The sequence below is a fragment of the Clytia hemisphaerica genome, unplaced genomic scaffold, assembly GCF_902728285.1.
Source record: "Clytia hemisphaerica strain Z4C2 unplaced genomic scaffold, Clytia hemisphaerica genome assembly, whole genome shotgun sequence".
Taxonomy (NCBI): domain Eukaryota; kingdom Metazoa; phylum Cnidaria; class Hydrozoa; order Leptothecata; family Clytiidae; genus Clytia; species Clytia hemisphaerica.
The window spans coordinates 495,055-510,694 of record NW_027103748.1 but is presented as its reverse complement, the minus strand read 5'-3'; the positions used below and the strand labels follow the sequence as shown (position 1 = coordinate 510,694).

Here is a 15,640-nt window from a genome sequence, read left to right as displayed (position 1 = left end):
CTTTCGAAATTTAACTTTCTCAGGTCTCCAAACAATAAAACAAACTAGCCGGTACCCGGCGTCGCACGCCGGTTAAGCTGTAGCTGAACGCACTAAAAGTCCTTTGGATGTTGAAGCTGGCTTAAAAAAAGCGATCAAAAAAAAAGAAGAAATCTCTACAACGTTTAACTCTAACCTTCCCCGGGTGTCTTATCTTTTAACCATATTTGGATCGTGTACTGTCCCCCGTGACATAATTTTTTGTTTAAGTCAAACGTTATCAGAAAGAGCATCGTTTACTGTACCAGTGTCGTTTGAAACGACTCTGCAGGTAGTTATTTTTCTCGCTTCGCTCGCGTTAAATATGCCGTCCAGTTTAAATGACAATTTTTCAGGAAAAAGTGGGAAGGTCACAAAGAATAGTGCAACCATTTGTTTTTTATCAGATCAAAGAAAAAATAAGACAATTTAAAGTTGCTTTTTTAAAGGGGGGGTTTCACGTTTGACGGAGGAGCGGAATCGGCCCTTTTTTCGGACAGAGTGGCGGAATTTGGCGAAAATTTAGACGGAATTACGGAAATTGGGTTCTCTGACGGAGACGGAAAATCAGACAATTTTAGTGCGGAAAAACGGAATTTAGCAAAAAAAATTGCGGAATTTCGAAATTGTTAAAAGATATTCCAAATTTGTGGAATTTTCAACAAAAATATTGAATTTCAAAGGAATTTTCGCTGACGGAATTTTGGTTCAATTTAAGACGGTTTGACGGAAATTGGAGAAAAAATTGGCGGAATTGCGGAATCAGGTACCCCCTGAAACCCCCCCCCCTTTTAAACCCTTGGCATAATTTTTCGAATTTGAACATATAGTAGAGGGAATTTTGTAAAATCGCTTGACTGTTTTGTTAGAAGCACTTGTTATACATTTTTGGAAAGCTAAGGGGTAGGGGAATCGAAATTACTATGTTTCCAATTTTTTTTCGGACACTTTGGTGTGATTTTCGGACAAATAAGACGGTCTCAGGCAAAAATCATAGGGTTAAAAATTAATGAAAATTTTAGCTCGAGAAAACGGAGACCTGTTGTATATTTTTGGAAAGCTCTCAAAAAATTAGGATTAGAGATATATTGCAAGTGTAGGTGATTTCAGTACCTAACTCGAGATATTGAGCTTTAAAAAGCGCAAAAACTGGGTGAAATAGCTGTTTCTGGCTGAAAACACGGTTTTCAAGGGTTAATATCTCGAGTTAGGTACAGAAATCACCTATACTTGCAATATATCTCTAATCTTAATTTTTTGAGAGCTTTCCAAAAATATACAACAGGTCTGTTTTCTCAAGCTAAAATTTTCATTAATTTTTAACCCTATGATTTTTGCCTGAGACCGTCATATTTGTCCGAAAATCACACCAAAGTGTCCGAAAAAAAATTGGAAACATAGTAATTTCGATTCCCCTACCCCTTAGCTTTCCAAAAATGTATAACAAGTGCTTCTAACAAAACAGTCAAGCGATTCCAAAAAATCGAACAAAATTCCCCCTACTAATAAAAAATGACAGACTAAACGAAGACTTGAATATTTTTATAAGAAGAAAGAGGTAAACTAATTTTTTCTTATGCTTGATATCGCCCTTTGAATGCTGGTTGTTGTCCACAAACTTTTTGATTTTAATGTTTTGATTTACTTTTGAAATGTTCTTTTCTATGAAATGAAATTGTTTTGTTTTGAAAAGAATTCGAATGTCATTTATACGATCGTTAAATACATTCGAAAACATTTAAAACAAAAGAAGAGAGAAAAAGACAACTCTGGGCAGAAATTAAAATTACTAAAAATGTAGATGGGCCTTAAATTTCAAAACAAAGGCTGAATAAAGTCTAAACAAAGCTCTATCCGATCTTTTACAAATGGCGCGAATCCAATGGAACAAATTTGTGGAGCAAGAGACTAAAAGTCATAATTTTAAAACACAAACAAAGCGAAAACGAAAGTGGTGACACACAGACACACAAAGCACCGCTATTAATATATAGATAAAAATTTAATAATAATTATTATTGAGTTGATGGAATCTTTGAGGAACTTTTTTGGGGCATTTTTGTTGTTTTCACAGAATGGAATCCAATTTTGATTGTCTTTCAGGTCAATATCAGATTTTGGATTTCTTGGGTTGTTTTTCTTGTCAGAAAATTGTGTAAAAATAAACAGTCGAAAAGTCGAACAGTCGAAATATTTTTTTTAAACGTGCACCTGTGTTTTTTGCTAGTGTTCATAGAAAAATCCAAGTATTTTGGAATGTTGACATGAATATTTCTTTATTTTTTATTTTTTTAACTTTATTCTTTACTCTACCTTTTGCTTTTCAGAAAAAAAATTATAAAAAACCATGGAAGGCATTGGAGCCAAAGGATTGAGAACAAAGTTAATTGTAAATTATTTACCACAGTCTATGACTGATCTTGAATTCAAGAGCTTGTTTGCAACTATTGGTCCTGTAGAGAGTTATAAAATATTAAGAGATACAGCCACTAATTACAGTTTTGGGTACGGCTTCATTGATTTTCAAAAGCCAGAGAGTGCTGACAGGGCCATTGCTGATTTAAACGGACATAAAATTGCCAACAAAACTCTACGAGTAGCTTTTTCAAAACCTCAAGGAGCCAGTAAAAATATCAATCTTTTTGTTCAAGGTCTTGGCCATCGAACAGATGAAGAAATACTTCAAAATTTGTTCAGTCCTTATGGAGAAATTGTTAATGTTAAAGTTGTTAGGGATGCTGGTAATAATTCAAGAGGGTTTGGTTTTGTTTTATTCAAAGATAAGTCTCAAGCAGACGCAGCTATCAGAGCATTGCAAGGTCACTGTGATGGGTATGGTATGGACCTGCAGGTAACTTTATATCATTTGAGGCATTGTTTAGATTGTACTTTGTTTTTCTTTATCTTTTATTAAAATTGACCATATATATGTAAGTATACATGCAAAAATGATTATGCTAATTTTCCCAATAGGGAATTTTAAAAGTGTTTAAAAAATTAATATTTTTTAGATATTTATCGATTTCGTCCTGCTACTATCTCCTTTTCCTGTTGGCCAACAGCTGTTTTTTCATCAACAGTAAATTTATTTTAAAAAGACATAAAATCAGAAACTTTACTCACTTTTATTCCACATGTTAAGTAGATCATACAACCAACAAACATAGTTAAAAAGAGTGCTAAAATAAGATACATACCACTTTATATTAATTACTATTTTGAACACCTTTTATTTTTGTGCATGTTTTCTGTGCAGAAAATTATTGAGGGATTAAGGTAAAAGTATTTGTTGTTAAAAGTTCTTTGTTTCCTTTATAGATAAAATATGCCAAAGAATCTTCAGAGCAACAGAGAACCCATCAAAGGTACAAAGAGTTTGTAAGATCAAGTTACCAACCAATCCAACCTGTCACAGTGAATTATAATGGGGATTATGCAACAGTTGTCCCTGTCGGTAATGCTCATCAAATCAGTTATCCAACAAACTCTTATGGTGGAGGGTATTCACCAGTTGAATACCAAAAACCTCCAAGAGGTAGAGGTATGGTTGCCACAAGGTTCAATCCTATTGCGAGGCCTGTTTCAAATCCTGGTCATAATGCAGGAATGTCAATGGGAATGGGAGGAGGCCTTAATGAAGGTGCTCCGAATGTTGTTTTCGCATACAACATAGGTCCAAATGCCACTGAGGGAGACATGTATGCACTTTTCTCAAAATATGGTCGGATCAATAAGGTCGATGTTGTCGCAGGGAAAGGTTATGGTTTTGTGCACATGCCTGTTTTTCATGAAGCAAACGAAGCAGTGAGGGCGTTGAATGGTGCATTTTATAACGGAAAAAGTCTCCAAGTGTCAATTAAAAGGCGTTGATCATTAGGATTTTAGTGGCTTCTACAGAGTGTGGCTCATCTCAAGTGCATAAAAATGCTTTCCTTTTTTGAGTCATTTGTTGTACTTTGGTAAGTACTGAGAAAAAACCTTCTGATATTTTTATCATTCATTATTTTTAACGTTATGATCTGTAAATATTTTTTTGTTCATATTTTGATCCTTCACCAATGACTTTTTTTTTTAATCAACAGGATTTTTCTGATTTTAGGGCTATTTTGACCATTGATCACTACTCTGTATGATTTTTTGCTAGTTTTTTTCTATTTTTTTCTTCGATTTTATTGTTTTTTCTTGTAGTTTTTTTGCTTTGATTTCTTGATGGAAGAATTTTGAAATTTTGTCGTTTTATTTTATTTTTTCTTTCCATTTTGATTTTGTTTGTGTTACATTTTGAAACTTCGTTTACTATGGCTTTTAAAATGTTATTTCAATTCTTTTATTGAAAATTGAAATTCCTTGTCATTTTTTTACTACAATGCATTCCGTTCTCTCTTTTCAGGCTTAATTAAGATTATTTAAAATGGCTAGAACTATACATTTTGTGTCATGGCTTACCGGACGTTTATTGAAGAGCTTCAAATTGGTGATTGTTGCATCCGTCATTTTAATGTCGTTAATTCTTCTTATGATGAAGGACGCTGATCCTCCCCCTGGTGAAATCAAAGCTACAAAACTCTCCAAGTTGTCATTTGGTGAGGGAACACAAAAGATGCTAAAAAAACTTCATCCTTTGAAAACAAGAGGTGTTAAAACATCTGAAAGTGTACGGCAGGATGAAAGACCTCCTTTACCAAAACATCCTTTGAAAATTGAAAATGTTCAAATTGAAACTGAGAAAAAAGTTCAGCCAACACAGGTTCTCAAGGAACCTATAGCTGACAAACAAATGGATCTGAAGGAACCTAAGGAGAAGCCTTGTTATCACATACATACTTTCTACTACCCATGGTATGGTAACCCCAAGTTTGATAAAGAATACATACATTGGAACCACCAGCTGTTACCACACTGGAACCCACAGGTGGCAAAGCATTATCCAAAAGGTGTACACCAGCCACCCGATGATATCGGTAGTGATTTCTTCCCTAAGTTAGGAGGCGTACAGTTCACGTGATCCGCATGTTATTCTTAGCCATATGCAACAACTATCTTCTGCAAACATTGGTGTTGTCATTGTGTCTTATTATCCACCCACTCAAGGTGATGACAATGGAAAAGACTGGCAAAATGTTTTCCCAATCTTGTTAAAGACTGCCAATGATTATGGAATCAAGGTCGGCTTCCATATTGAGCCGTATAAGAATCGAAATCAAAACACAGTGAAGGATGATCTTATACATATTATTGATACCTATTCACATTATCCAGCGTTTTTCAGGTATGACTATAACGGTAAATCTCTTCCCATGATTTATATTTACGATTCTTACCACACTAAACCTGACGAATGGAGTCAAGTTCTTTGGCCCAATGGGAAAAACTCTGTCCGAGGTACCAAGTATGATGCTTTTGTCATCGGTTTATGTGTTAAGGAGAGTGACTTGCGAGAATTGAGACGTGGAGGATTCGATGGTTTTTATACATATTTCGCAGCAAACGGTTTCACCTATGGATCATCCAGAAGAAACTGGCAAAATTTGCATGATTTTGCGAAGCGATTTAACATGATTTTTATCCCCAGTGTTGGTCCTGGGTACGTGGACACCAGAATCAGACCGTGGAACGGTGAAAACACAAGGAACCGGTACTTATTACAAAGACTCGTGGAAAACTGCTTTGAAGTTTCAGCCAAGAGTCATTTCGATCACTTCTTTCAACGAATGGCACGAGGGAACACAAATTGAGAGAGCCATACCTCACATGACAGGTGATTACCACTATAAAGACTATGAACCACATTCTTCTGACTATTATCTGGAATTGACCAAAAAATTCGCCAAGGAGTTCAAACAATGTGCAAATCCAGATTCGGGATTGAGATTTTAATTTGTCATTGTTTACTTCATCGGTATAGTTTGAAGTCTGATCTTTGAAGAAAGCTCAAATAAGTCCTTCAAAGTTTTTTGATTTTTTTTCCTACAGAAAGATCCGATACGGATATTGTATAAGATTCAAATTCTAAATTTCTCACCCTAATATAGAAATTTTTGGAAGCCCTACTTTTTTTCAAACTCCCCGTTTATTTGGAACCTAAAATACTAGTATTGTATGTACGAAAACCTCACCAATTCTGCCCTGAATCTTATTTCTCATTTCATATATCTCATAATTAATTCTCGTTCAGTTTTATAGAAAGTTTGTATATTTAATGCATTTTATTTATTCTATATACGCGTTGTGAAGTTTTATTTTGTTTTTAACTAATTAATAGAGCATATTTTTTGAAGAAAGGGTTAAAGTATAACAGACTTTCAGTTTTTCATATTTCAGTGACCTTACGTTTGAGTGAACAAAGTTGTGCCTAAATTGATTTCGTTTTTATAGATTCCATTCGCATTCAAAATACTTTTTAGACCTATCTCGGAGGTCCTTTAAATTAAACTGTGTCCGTCCGTCCGTCCTTCCGCCTGATGCAAGCTTTTTCCATCTCGGATTGACTCATTCGATTTTTCTGATATTTTGCACAATGATGAAAAATGGTAATGCCCAAAATTTGACGGAGCCCGATTTTTTATTTTTGAGAAAACCGTTTTTCTGGCATTTTCTCGAGATTTTATCAATAGTTTTTTTCTGATTTTTGCACAAAGATGCGTATTAGCACTGTCCAAAACATGGCCGAGTCCGATTTTTGAGAAAATTTTCTTATTTTACTTCCTTTTCTATTTCCATTCTATATTTATCATTAAGTAGGTCCACTATGCATTGTGCTTGTTTCATGAACATGAAATGAACCGCCTAGGAATGAATCGAACCTTGTTAGTGAATTTTTCTGATAGATATAACAGTAAATTAATGTCTATTTTACTTTTATTTTTCAGTAAAAAAAAAAAAAAAAAAGATTTAAAAAAGATAGTCGATGGGTCGAATCCCGAAGAAGACTCTGACTTTGGAACAGGTAATTTTTGCCAGTATCGAAGTGAAGTTTCTTTCTCAGTCAGGAGCTTTATAACTATAGAGTGTTTGTACATGATAGATTACAAGGAAGTTTGTTTCACAATTCGTTAAAACCTATGAATCCTAAAAATGAATTATCATGTTTTTACTCCGTTAACATTTCTAAAAAGACCTCTTTCGTTTTTTCTGTTCTGTTGATAAATATAATTGTTTCTTCTCGTCCATTTTTGTTTCTTCTGCAGTTTATTTTGCGTCAACAAGTGATCAGCCTGTATCGTGATTTCATGCGCGTCACGCGTCACTTACCTGAAGCAGATCGTCAGGAAACGAGGAAATGGATACGCGATGACTTCAAACAAAATATGCATCTTCAGGATGAGGTATTCCTCCTTGAAATCTTTCCAAAAAACTTTATTTTTTCTGCTTAGTTTTTAACAACCAATTTAATTTTAAAAATATAATAAAATCAGGCTAGTTGGCACCATTTAAAGTAGGTCAATGAATAAACTGCAAAGCAAAGGGGAAGATTAACAAGTTCTTCTTAAATTGAGACTGCTCTAACAGTCTGTGCCACTAACTCGATCGGGAAGATTCTTCCCCCGAAATGGGAAAATTCTTCCGAAATGGGAAGAACATTCCCGAACGGGAAATTAACTTGACACCCAAATGGGTAAGAGTTAAAAAACGGACTTCCAGATCGGGAAGAAGCGGGAAAATAAGGAAAACTCGATCGGGATGGAACTTCCCGTTTGGGAAGCTTACGCAGTTTTTTTCACAATTTAACAAGATTTCCACGGTAAAGTTTATTTTTCTTTTTGTGAAAATCCTTAAAATTTGATGTTTTTTCACCTCCAAAAAGTTTCAACTTTCGCCGGTCATCGTACATCTTCGCCGAAGATTCAGTCAATTTTCAACTTCCCAAAGAGGAAGAATCTTCCCAAACGGGCAGAAAAAAATAGAGTAAGTTCTTCCCGTTTGGGAAAGTTCTTCCCATTTCGGAAGAATCTTCCCGGTCGAGTTAGTGGCACAGACTGTCTAACGTTCACACTTTCATTGTTTCAGATCGACATCAAAATGCACTTGTCACGTGGTCGGTTATCGTTAAGAGAAGTCAGCACTGCTGTTCATCAAGCTAAATGATTTTCTGAGTGATGGAGAATTCACTATGTTATATTATATTTAGTCTCAGACTTAGCACTAAAGCACGCCTGAAATTTCAACAGTCTCTACTGTGTGCTTCAAGCATGTGTTAATTTCGTTGCTTTTTTCCAAATATACATTTTGGTCTCTACCAAAATGGAAGAATTTGTTTGACATCGCAGTATTCCTGATGGGAGCTTGAATGAAAGAACGAGTGAATTTTCTTTATTATATGGATTATTTTATGATTGTTTTTCAGGGCCGGCGAATCGGTTTTAAAAGTGAGGGGACTAAATGATATAGTGACTAAGGAGGCCCCACCATGGTTGGGGCCGACGGGCCGGAAAATTTTTGAAATTATGGTACTCTACATTGGCCTAGAAGTGGTCTAAATTTAATTTTTGTGAAGTTATTGGAATGAAAAAATCAAAAAAGTTAGGCTTTTTTTATACTGATAATCACCAAAGAATATACTACTATATAATAACAAAATGAAACCTTTAAGTAAATAAAGCGGACTTTTACATGTTCAAAATTCATAAGTAAAAGTAGATTGAGAGTATGCTTTAACAGTAAGTATACAGTAATAAAAATTAAAATTTTCCAAAGTAATAGACGATATCGCGTTTAGATAAATGCAATGCATTCTGGTTTCTCGGGGACCCTCAAGGGAATTATAATCTCTTCCAGATCATTATATAATCGACATTATAATTCCTTTGGGAGTCCCCGAGAAACCAGAATGCATTGCATTTATCTAACCGCGATATCGTCTATTAAAGCAATGCACTCGAGTCGACACAAACTCTCTACCAACTTCATCTAAATCAAGTTTATCCGTTAGATTTTTATATGGATATGGAGCAAAGAAAGATTGTTAAACCGTTTTGGCTTCATTGTTGAACGTAGCCAAGTCTTTTTTCTCACCTCTCTTTCTCTCTCTCACTCTTTTTTTTTTTTTTTGCAAAAAAGTGGGGGGGCTACAGCCGTTTCGCCGGCCCTGTTTTTTGTGAAGAATGTTAAATTTTTGTAAATATGATATTTGCTGACGATTTTATCTCAAAACCTTTATTTTAGATTCGGGCATATATTATGCGGAAAGATTAAACAGGGCTAACGGTGGGGAACTTTAATCAAATTATCCTCAGGAAAATGAGCAATCCAAAAGTTGGAACCTCCCTTTTTTTGAAAACGTATTTGAAAAGAAGTATGATTCATTCATGCAATTTTTTCTACATTTTCGTTTGGAAATCTATCTAGAAACATATGGATATGGAATTTATTCTCCAGTGTCTATTCTATTAACCTTTTCAGTTCGTTTTTTCTTTCAGATGGATAGTATAGATAAGACATGTACACCTTTAAAACAACAATATGACCAATGCTTTAACAAATGGTATTCTGAGAAGTTTTTGACTGGCCAATGGACACAAAAGGATGGGGCAGAACCATGCATTGAACTCTTTACTCAATACAAGGCGTGTGTTACGGTAAGTGTCTAGTTATTTGTATTTTCTTGATACTTTTATTTTTGTTAATCTCTGTCGCAGAGAGTCGCGTTTTCGATAATGCTTCCCGGCAACGAGTAAGATCATTTAAAACGTGTTACTGCGCCGCTTTCGCCTTTTAAATTTTGAAAAACTCTTGTCATCGCTTTGTTAATGAACCACTGAAAATCATGAAGTCTTTTTTTGATTTTCTCGTTGTTACTTTTTACTGAAGTGCTGAATATCATGCTCCATTTTGCCTTAGAAATCATTGAAAGAGAAGAATATCGAATTGGATGAAGTGATGAAAAGGATTCTTGGCACGGAAGAAGAGAAAAAACCACCTGAGAGTAATTAAACAGGAAAATATTGGTGAATATACGGGAGATTTGGTGCCGACGTCGATGATTCTATAAAAAACATTAACATGACATCTTGAATCGAATGACCCTTCATGTTCAAAACTTGACGTTTGATGATTGAAAGTACTTTTATGTGTTGAAATCATTTCGACATTTATTTCGGTGGCAAATAAATGTCTGCCGTAAAAATAAGTTTCAATAAATCTGACGTCCCGTTTAAATGAAGTAGTCGGAAGTAGAAATGGTTTAAATTGTATAAAGATTTTTAAGCAGATCATGCTGAATTTTTCGATACAAAAATCAAAAGTTGTTTGCTCATTCGTATGGCAGTTTGTTAGTAAATAAATGTCTTCCGCCCTTTTAACCTTATTCAATCTTACTGGAATATTTTTCTTCAAAATACCAGTGAAATTATTTTAAAATTTATTGAGAAATCTTTTAAGATCATGACTTGAAGCCATTTTTGAAAGTTCACAAAAAATGGTGTTATCATCATCTTCAAGCTTATAAAAATATTTTCTTGGTAGTTGTTGAGTGCTCTCTCTGAGATAAATGGATTTCAATTTAGCGGATACCAATATTTAGTCTTTGCTTGGGAACTTTTTTATAAGAAAGAAGGGCTCAAAAGTTCTGTCAGTTTTATTTGGCAACGTCATATACGGTATTTTTAACGTATTTTAGGAATTTTATACAAAATATTTTTTTTAAGTTTTCTATGTAAACAAAATGATTATTATGTGTGCAAATTTGTTTTGAATTAGTAAAAACTCAGCGAGGAATCATGACAATTACTATCAATGTCCAATTTGTTCACTCAACCATTTTTAGGTTGAAATTGCTTCTCTTTTCTTTTTGGACCTACCTTGAAGGTCCTTTAATTTAAAAATGGGGGGGGGGCAAATTTGGGCCAAAAGCGCCTAAATAGGGTATTTTGGACTTTGTGCGAAATTGCTTCATTAGTTTTTTTTTGAATGAAGCCCGATTTATGAAAAAATAAAGATTTTCAAAAGAAACATTTTTAAGCAAATTTGGTCCAAATTTCAGATTTGTGGAAGTTGCTTCATTAGATTTTATCTTTAAAGAGATAGAGTTATCTTTACAGAAGAGAAAGGATTGTTTTTTTATGCCTAAAAATTAGCATGGTTTGATTTCCAAAATACCATTTCATAAAACGTCGGAAAGAAACAAGTTTCATCGCGGTCGCAAGCTTACAAATCCTTGGGCTGCTGTTACACGTATCTTTCCTTTTCCGTTAGAACACTTTATATTCATTCAGCATGTTTTCGACTACCTTTATTAAGATCAGATAGGTCCATCCAGCGTGTTGATTCGCGTTCATTCTTTTGCTTATGATGTAAGCATTAGAAACGTTTTTATATTATCCCCTATTATATCAATACACTTTTCTCGAGATGCATAAATTTATTGTTGTCCTCGTTTTCAAACAGATTTCATTGCTATGAAATTATACATTTAAACCAATTTAAATTCCCAAAAGGCAAACATTAACTCTAAAACAAAACTTGAAATTCAAAATGTCTCATGGTGTAAACAACACAATTATCATTGTGAATATGTAATTTTATATCAATGAAATCTGTTTGAAAACGAAGACAACAATAAATTTATGCATCTCGAGATGAGTGTATTAATCATCCTCGTTTTCTTAAAATTTTCTGAACAAGTCGTTTAGTCCGTTCCGTTAAAACATTTAAAATTATAACACCAAGGGGAGTTTGAGGTCTTTTCCCAGCAGATAGAAATCTTTTATTTAAAAATTCAACAAAAAATCTAAAATGTTTTGACAGCTAACCAATAGAATTGGAAATAACCAGCAACTAATTACTAGTAAAAATGAAACATTTTGCATCCCCGCCATTGGTATAACCGATTTGTTGTTGCATGCAACCCGCAGGTCTTATACTAATTATAGTAAGAAAAAGTGAAACCTTGACGATGTGGAGGGGCAGGCGGGGCACTCGATTGAAAAACGACCGTATGTGAGGCCCAAAATTAGGCCTTTGAAATCGGACCCTTATAGTGCAGAGAAAAATTTTCAAAATTTGAGCGAGTTTTGGCGAAAAATCTACCCCTCCTTACTACGGTGCATTTTCTTGAAAAACTTTGGCCATTTTCCGGCAAAATTTTTACACTTTTTCTGGGTGGTGTCGATGTTTCGTTAGTTAGGGAAATTTTATGAATTTCGGGCTCGCAATGCAATTTTTTATAAATTATAATTTCTAATTTTTTTTACTGTTTCAAACATGACGATCTAAAAATTTTGAGTGCTATCCTACAATTAATTATGAACAAAACATTTGAGACAGCGGGGATTTCCCGCGGTGAAAATTTATTATTGGGAGATAGCCTAGAAGCCGCCAAACCCCTCTAAAATCGAAATATTCAATGGATGAAAGAAAGTGGAAGTGCTAAAATAGCAATTCTCGCCCACGAACTTTAAATTCTGAAAAACGTTAACGTTGAAGAAAACGTTAAAATACACTATAATGTCAATATATTTCGATCATACAGTCTGACAGTCTGTTCCTCTAAAGAATCCTGCACTGTGTAACACGCATGCGTAATTTGTCGTTCTTTTGAAATTAAACCATGTAGTTAATTCCCGTGATAAATAAAATTTGTCGTTCTTTTTGCCTATTTTTAGTAATGCAGGATTCTTTACAGGGTGTCCCGCTAATTAAAGTATCGAGTCGAAACACAACTATGAGTAGAAAGTTTTATGTGCGTGTTCACAAAATTGTATTTTAAGCTCTCCCTCTTTTTTCTTTGTCATTACGATTAATTTATACGTTGTAACTACCTTTTGTAATAAGCCTGTGTGATGGAGAACGTTCTTATATTTTAGCGATAACACACACAAACTTTTCTACTCAATCGCATGTTCAAACTCGATACTTTAATTAGAGACACCCTCTGTAGATAAACCCCCCTCGTGTAGGAGGGCATCATAAATGTATGAAGGTCGGTTGGCTAATGTAGCCAAATTCTGGAGCCGCTCGCTGCGCTGCCGTGCGCAGCTTGTAGGGACAAAAATTACTTTCGCTTTCGTTTTTAGGCGGCATTCGCAGATATTTGGTAAGAAAACAGTGAGACTCCCCCTTCTTTTTACCAGCAAAAAATAGGAAAAAGAGATTGGATTTATGTTGGAACTTTCATTGGATTTCAAGAAAAAGCCTCTTCCAAACATGAAACGTTTATAATCACTCATAGTTGGGGGAATTTTCAATTATCCCGGGCTCAGTCTTTGGCCTATAGCCTATGAACTTTTTGTACTGTATATGCCTTATTTGGACTATTACTTTTCGTAGAAAATCTTTTCTGCTCACTTTGGGCCTCAGTTGAGTATGATAGGTAGATTTTGGGTTGGGAAATAGGTAAAAAGTAAAATTATACATAAACATGTTTGAGTGTTTGAGAGTATTTTGACTTGACTTCATGTTATGTTTTTCTTATCTTTACCACCACAAAATTATTCAACAGAATAGAATTTATAAACTATTTTCAAGCATAAAAATATTTGGCTGAAGCAAATTTTTTACAAATTTTATATATTTAAATGATAAAGTAAAAACATCTCAAAAATTTTTTATTATAATCCTTTGTGACAGTACTTTTTCTGTTGGGAAGTTGGAAGCTTTTCCACCGAACAGAATTGAGCACTGATAACTAATAATCCAAATAAAAAAAATAATTTCAGACAGTGCTTTAGGCATCATAACTTTGCCTGAAAATGCAATGACTACAAAGTGGATTTGTACCGTCAAGGGCTCTAACTTAGGACAGTCTGACAAAACATGGGACAGCAATTCGGCAATCATTTTACCGAACCTCTACCTATCAAAAGTCATTTTAAATTAACATAGTCCCAAATCATAGAAAACAAACTTGTTGTCAACAGAGATTTAACAGTGAAAAAACAGTTCAGAAAGTCAACCATCCCATAATATGACACTCGTCCCAAGTTAGAGCCGTTGATGGTATGCCGGATATCCAAAACAATAACAATCCATTATATGATATACACAATCATGTCAATGTCATAAGGTACTTTCAATTTTTTGCGGTACTTTCAAAATTTCAGAATTTTTGGCCACTTTCTTTGGATTCGCTTATCCTTTTCTTGTCCTGGATCCAATCAAAACCTGCACGTAAAACATACCCCAAAATCAGTCACGTTTATAACATTATAACTCGGTCTTTGACGACACTGGGAAGATTCAACGACAAAATTTTGAGAGTTAAAGTAAAGTTTATCCCTCAGCGCAGTCAGTGATGAATCCGATCTGACTGTTAGTGTCTCTTCAGCCATTTTTGAGATGAATAAAATGAATCATGAAATTTTTGTTATCTAAAGGGATGGGTGAAACCATGTTTGAATGAGCCATATCTTGGATATCTCTCTCATATCAAAACTGTTCAATGCAATCGAAAAAAATCTTTCTCAGCTGAATTCCATGATAGGGAATGTTTGTGAAGCTATTATAGTCATTGTTTGCACCAATATAAAGTTACTTCTGCAAGTTAGTAGTCTCCATCAACAGCTTTCGAAAGCAGCGAAATCGACGAAACTACTTGAGTGAAGTTTGTAAACAAAAAAGCAAGTTTCACACATTCATTATGTTCAAAAAGTATTGTCTTTTATTCCAATGTATGATAGAAGTCTATTCCAACACATTTGATATTGGTTTCAAGTAGTATTCTTCTTCTTTCTTCCCAAGAATCACCAAATCTACTCAAAAAGCACTGTTTTGCAGTGCTTCCCCAGCCAAAAATGTAAACAAAATGGCTTCCGCCTCGATTTTGTCCCGACACGCACATCAACTGCAGCGCAGCGAGCGGCTCCAGAATTTGGCTAATAGAAAAAGTCCGTCGTCTGGTTCCGGCTCCATCTCGGCGGTATGTGGTCCGTGTAGTGCTGGGGTCCCTCCTCTTGCTTTTGTTTATTTCGATTTTATCCTTAGTAACCAATCCGCCATTATGGATCGAATGTTCAGATTTGTTCGAGAAGACGTTGTGCTGTCAAAACACATCCATCGTAAAATGGTGAACTCATGCTCTGACATCTAAACTGAAGAGGAACAGGTGACAGGTAGAAACTTTTAGTCAGTACTTACTAGTTTTTGAAGACCAAAAGTTGTGAAACCATAGTTAATAGCGACAGAAAACCCTAGTTGGGAAATTGAGACAAGAAAGAGAAATTTGATGAAAAATTTGTTCACAGTCTATGGCATTTTTGTCTACTGTAAAGTAAAGTCCAGTCTGGAAAGAAGAGAATATTTACGCCAGAGATTTCTTGGCGTAGCCTTTGTGTAAGCCTATGAAATCCAAAGTCTGCGCCGGAGATATCCGGCGTACATGCCTTACTTTCCAGATTGGAGTAAAGTATTGTCTTTTTTTGTCATCAAAAGTTAGGTACAGCCTGTTGGAATAGCCAGACGATCTCAATCGAACGGAATCGACGATCGAACGAGTCGAACCAAATCGAACGCAATCGACCAATTGAAATTTGATTGTCAATCTCAAGATTCGATTGCGTTCGACAATCGAATTTCAATCGGTCGATTGCGTTCGATTTGGTTTGACTGGTTCGATCATCGATTCCGTTCGATTGAGATCGTCTGGCAATAGCTGATATCAACCTTTTTCAGCAGTTTATCAACCATTTGG

General features: G+C 34.9%; 4 protein-coding genes across 4 annotated transcripts; all 4 read left to right on the top strand.

The window, feature by feature from the left end:
• Positions 1-2,322: 2,322 nt before the first annotated feature.
• Positions 2,323-4,262, top strand: LOC136805420 (ELAV-like protein 3). Its single transcript, XM_067062004.1, has 2 exons — positions 2,323-2,869; positions 3,337-4,262. The coding sequence occupies exons 1-2, from the start codon at positions 2,366-2,368 to the stop codon at positions 3,886-3,888; spliced, it is 1,056 nt and encodes a 351-aa protein (XP_066918105.1). The 5' UTR covers positions 2,323-2,365; the 3' UTR covers positions 3,889-4,262.
• Positions 3,889-6,320, top strand: LOC136805418 (glycoprotein endo-alpha-1,2-mannosidase-like). The gene is given in 4 exon segments (XM_067062002.1): positions 3,889-3,977; positions 4,409-5,005; positions 5,007-5,650; positions 5,652-6,320. Coding segments are annotated over 3 exon segments (1,464 nt in total). The 5' UTR covers positions 3,889-3,977; positions 4,409-4,429; the 3' UTR covers positions 5,896-6,320.
• A 565-nt stretch (positions 6,321-6,885) lies between these two features.
• LOC136805446 (LYR motif-containing protein 2-like) lies at positions 6,886-8,353 on the top strand. The gene is made up of 3 exons (XM_067062028.1): positions 6,886-6,964; positions 7,206-7,343; positions 8,026-8,353. The coding sequence occupies exons 1-3, from the start codon at positions 6,926-6,928 to the stop codon at positions 8,101-8,103; spliced, it is 255 nt and encodes an 84-aa protein (XP_066918129.1). The 5' UTR covers positions 6,886-6,925; the 3' UTR covers positions 8,104-8,353.
• A 1,041-nt stretch (positions 8,354-9,394) lies between these two features.
• LOC136805414 (uncharacterized) lies at positions 9,395-10,740 on the top strand. The gene is made up of 2 exons (XM_067061996.1): positions 9,395-9,593; positions 9,856-10,740. Exons 1-2 carry the CDS (start codon positions 9,435-9,437, stop codon positions 9,946-9,948), a joined length of 252 nt encoding a protein of 83 aa, XP_066918097.1. The 5' UTR covers positions 9,395-9,434; the 3' UTR covers positions 9,949-10,740.
• Positions 10,741-15,640: the final 4,900 nt, after the last annotated feature.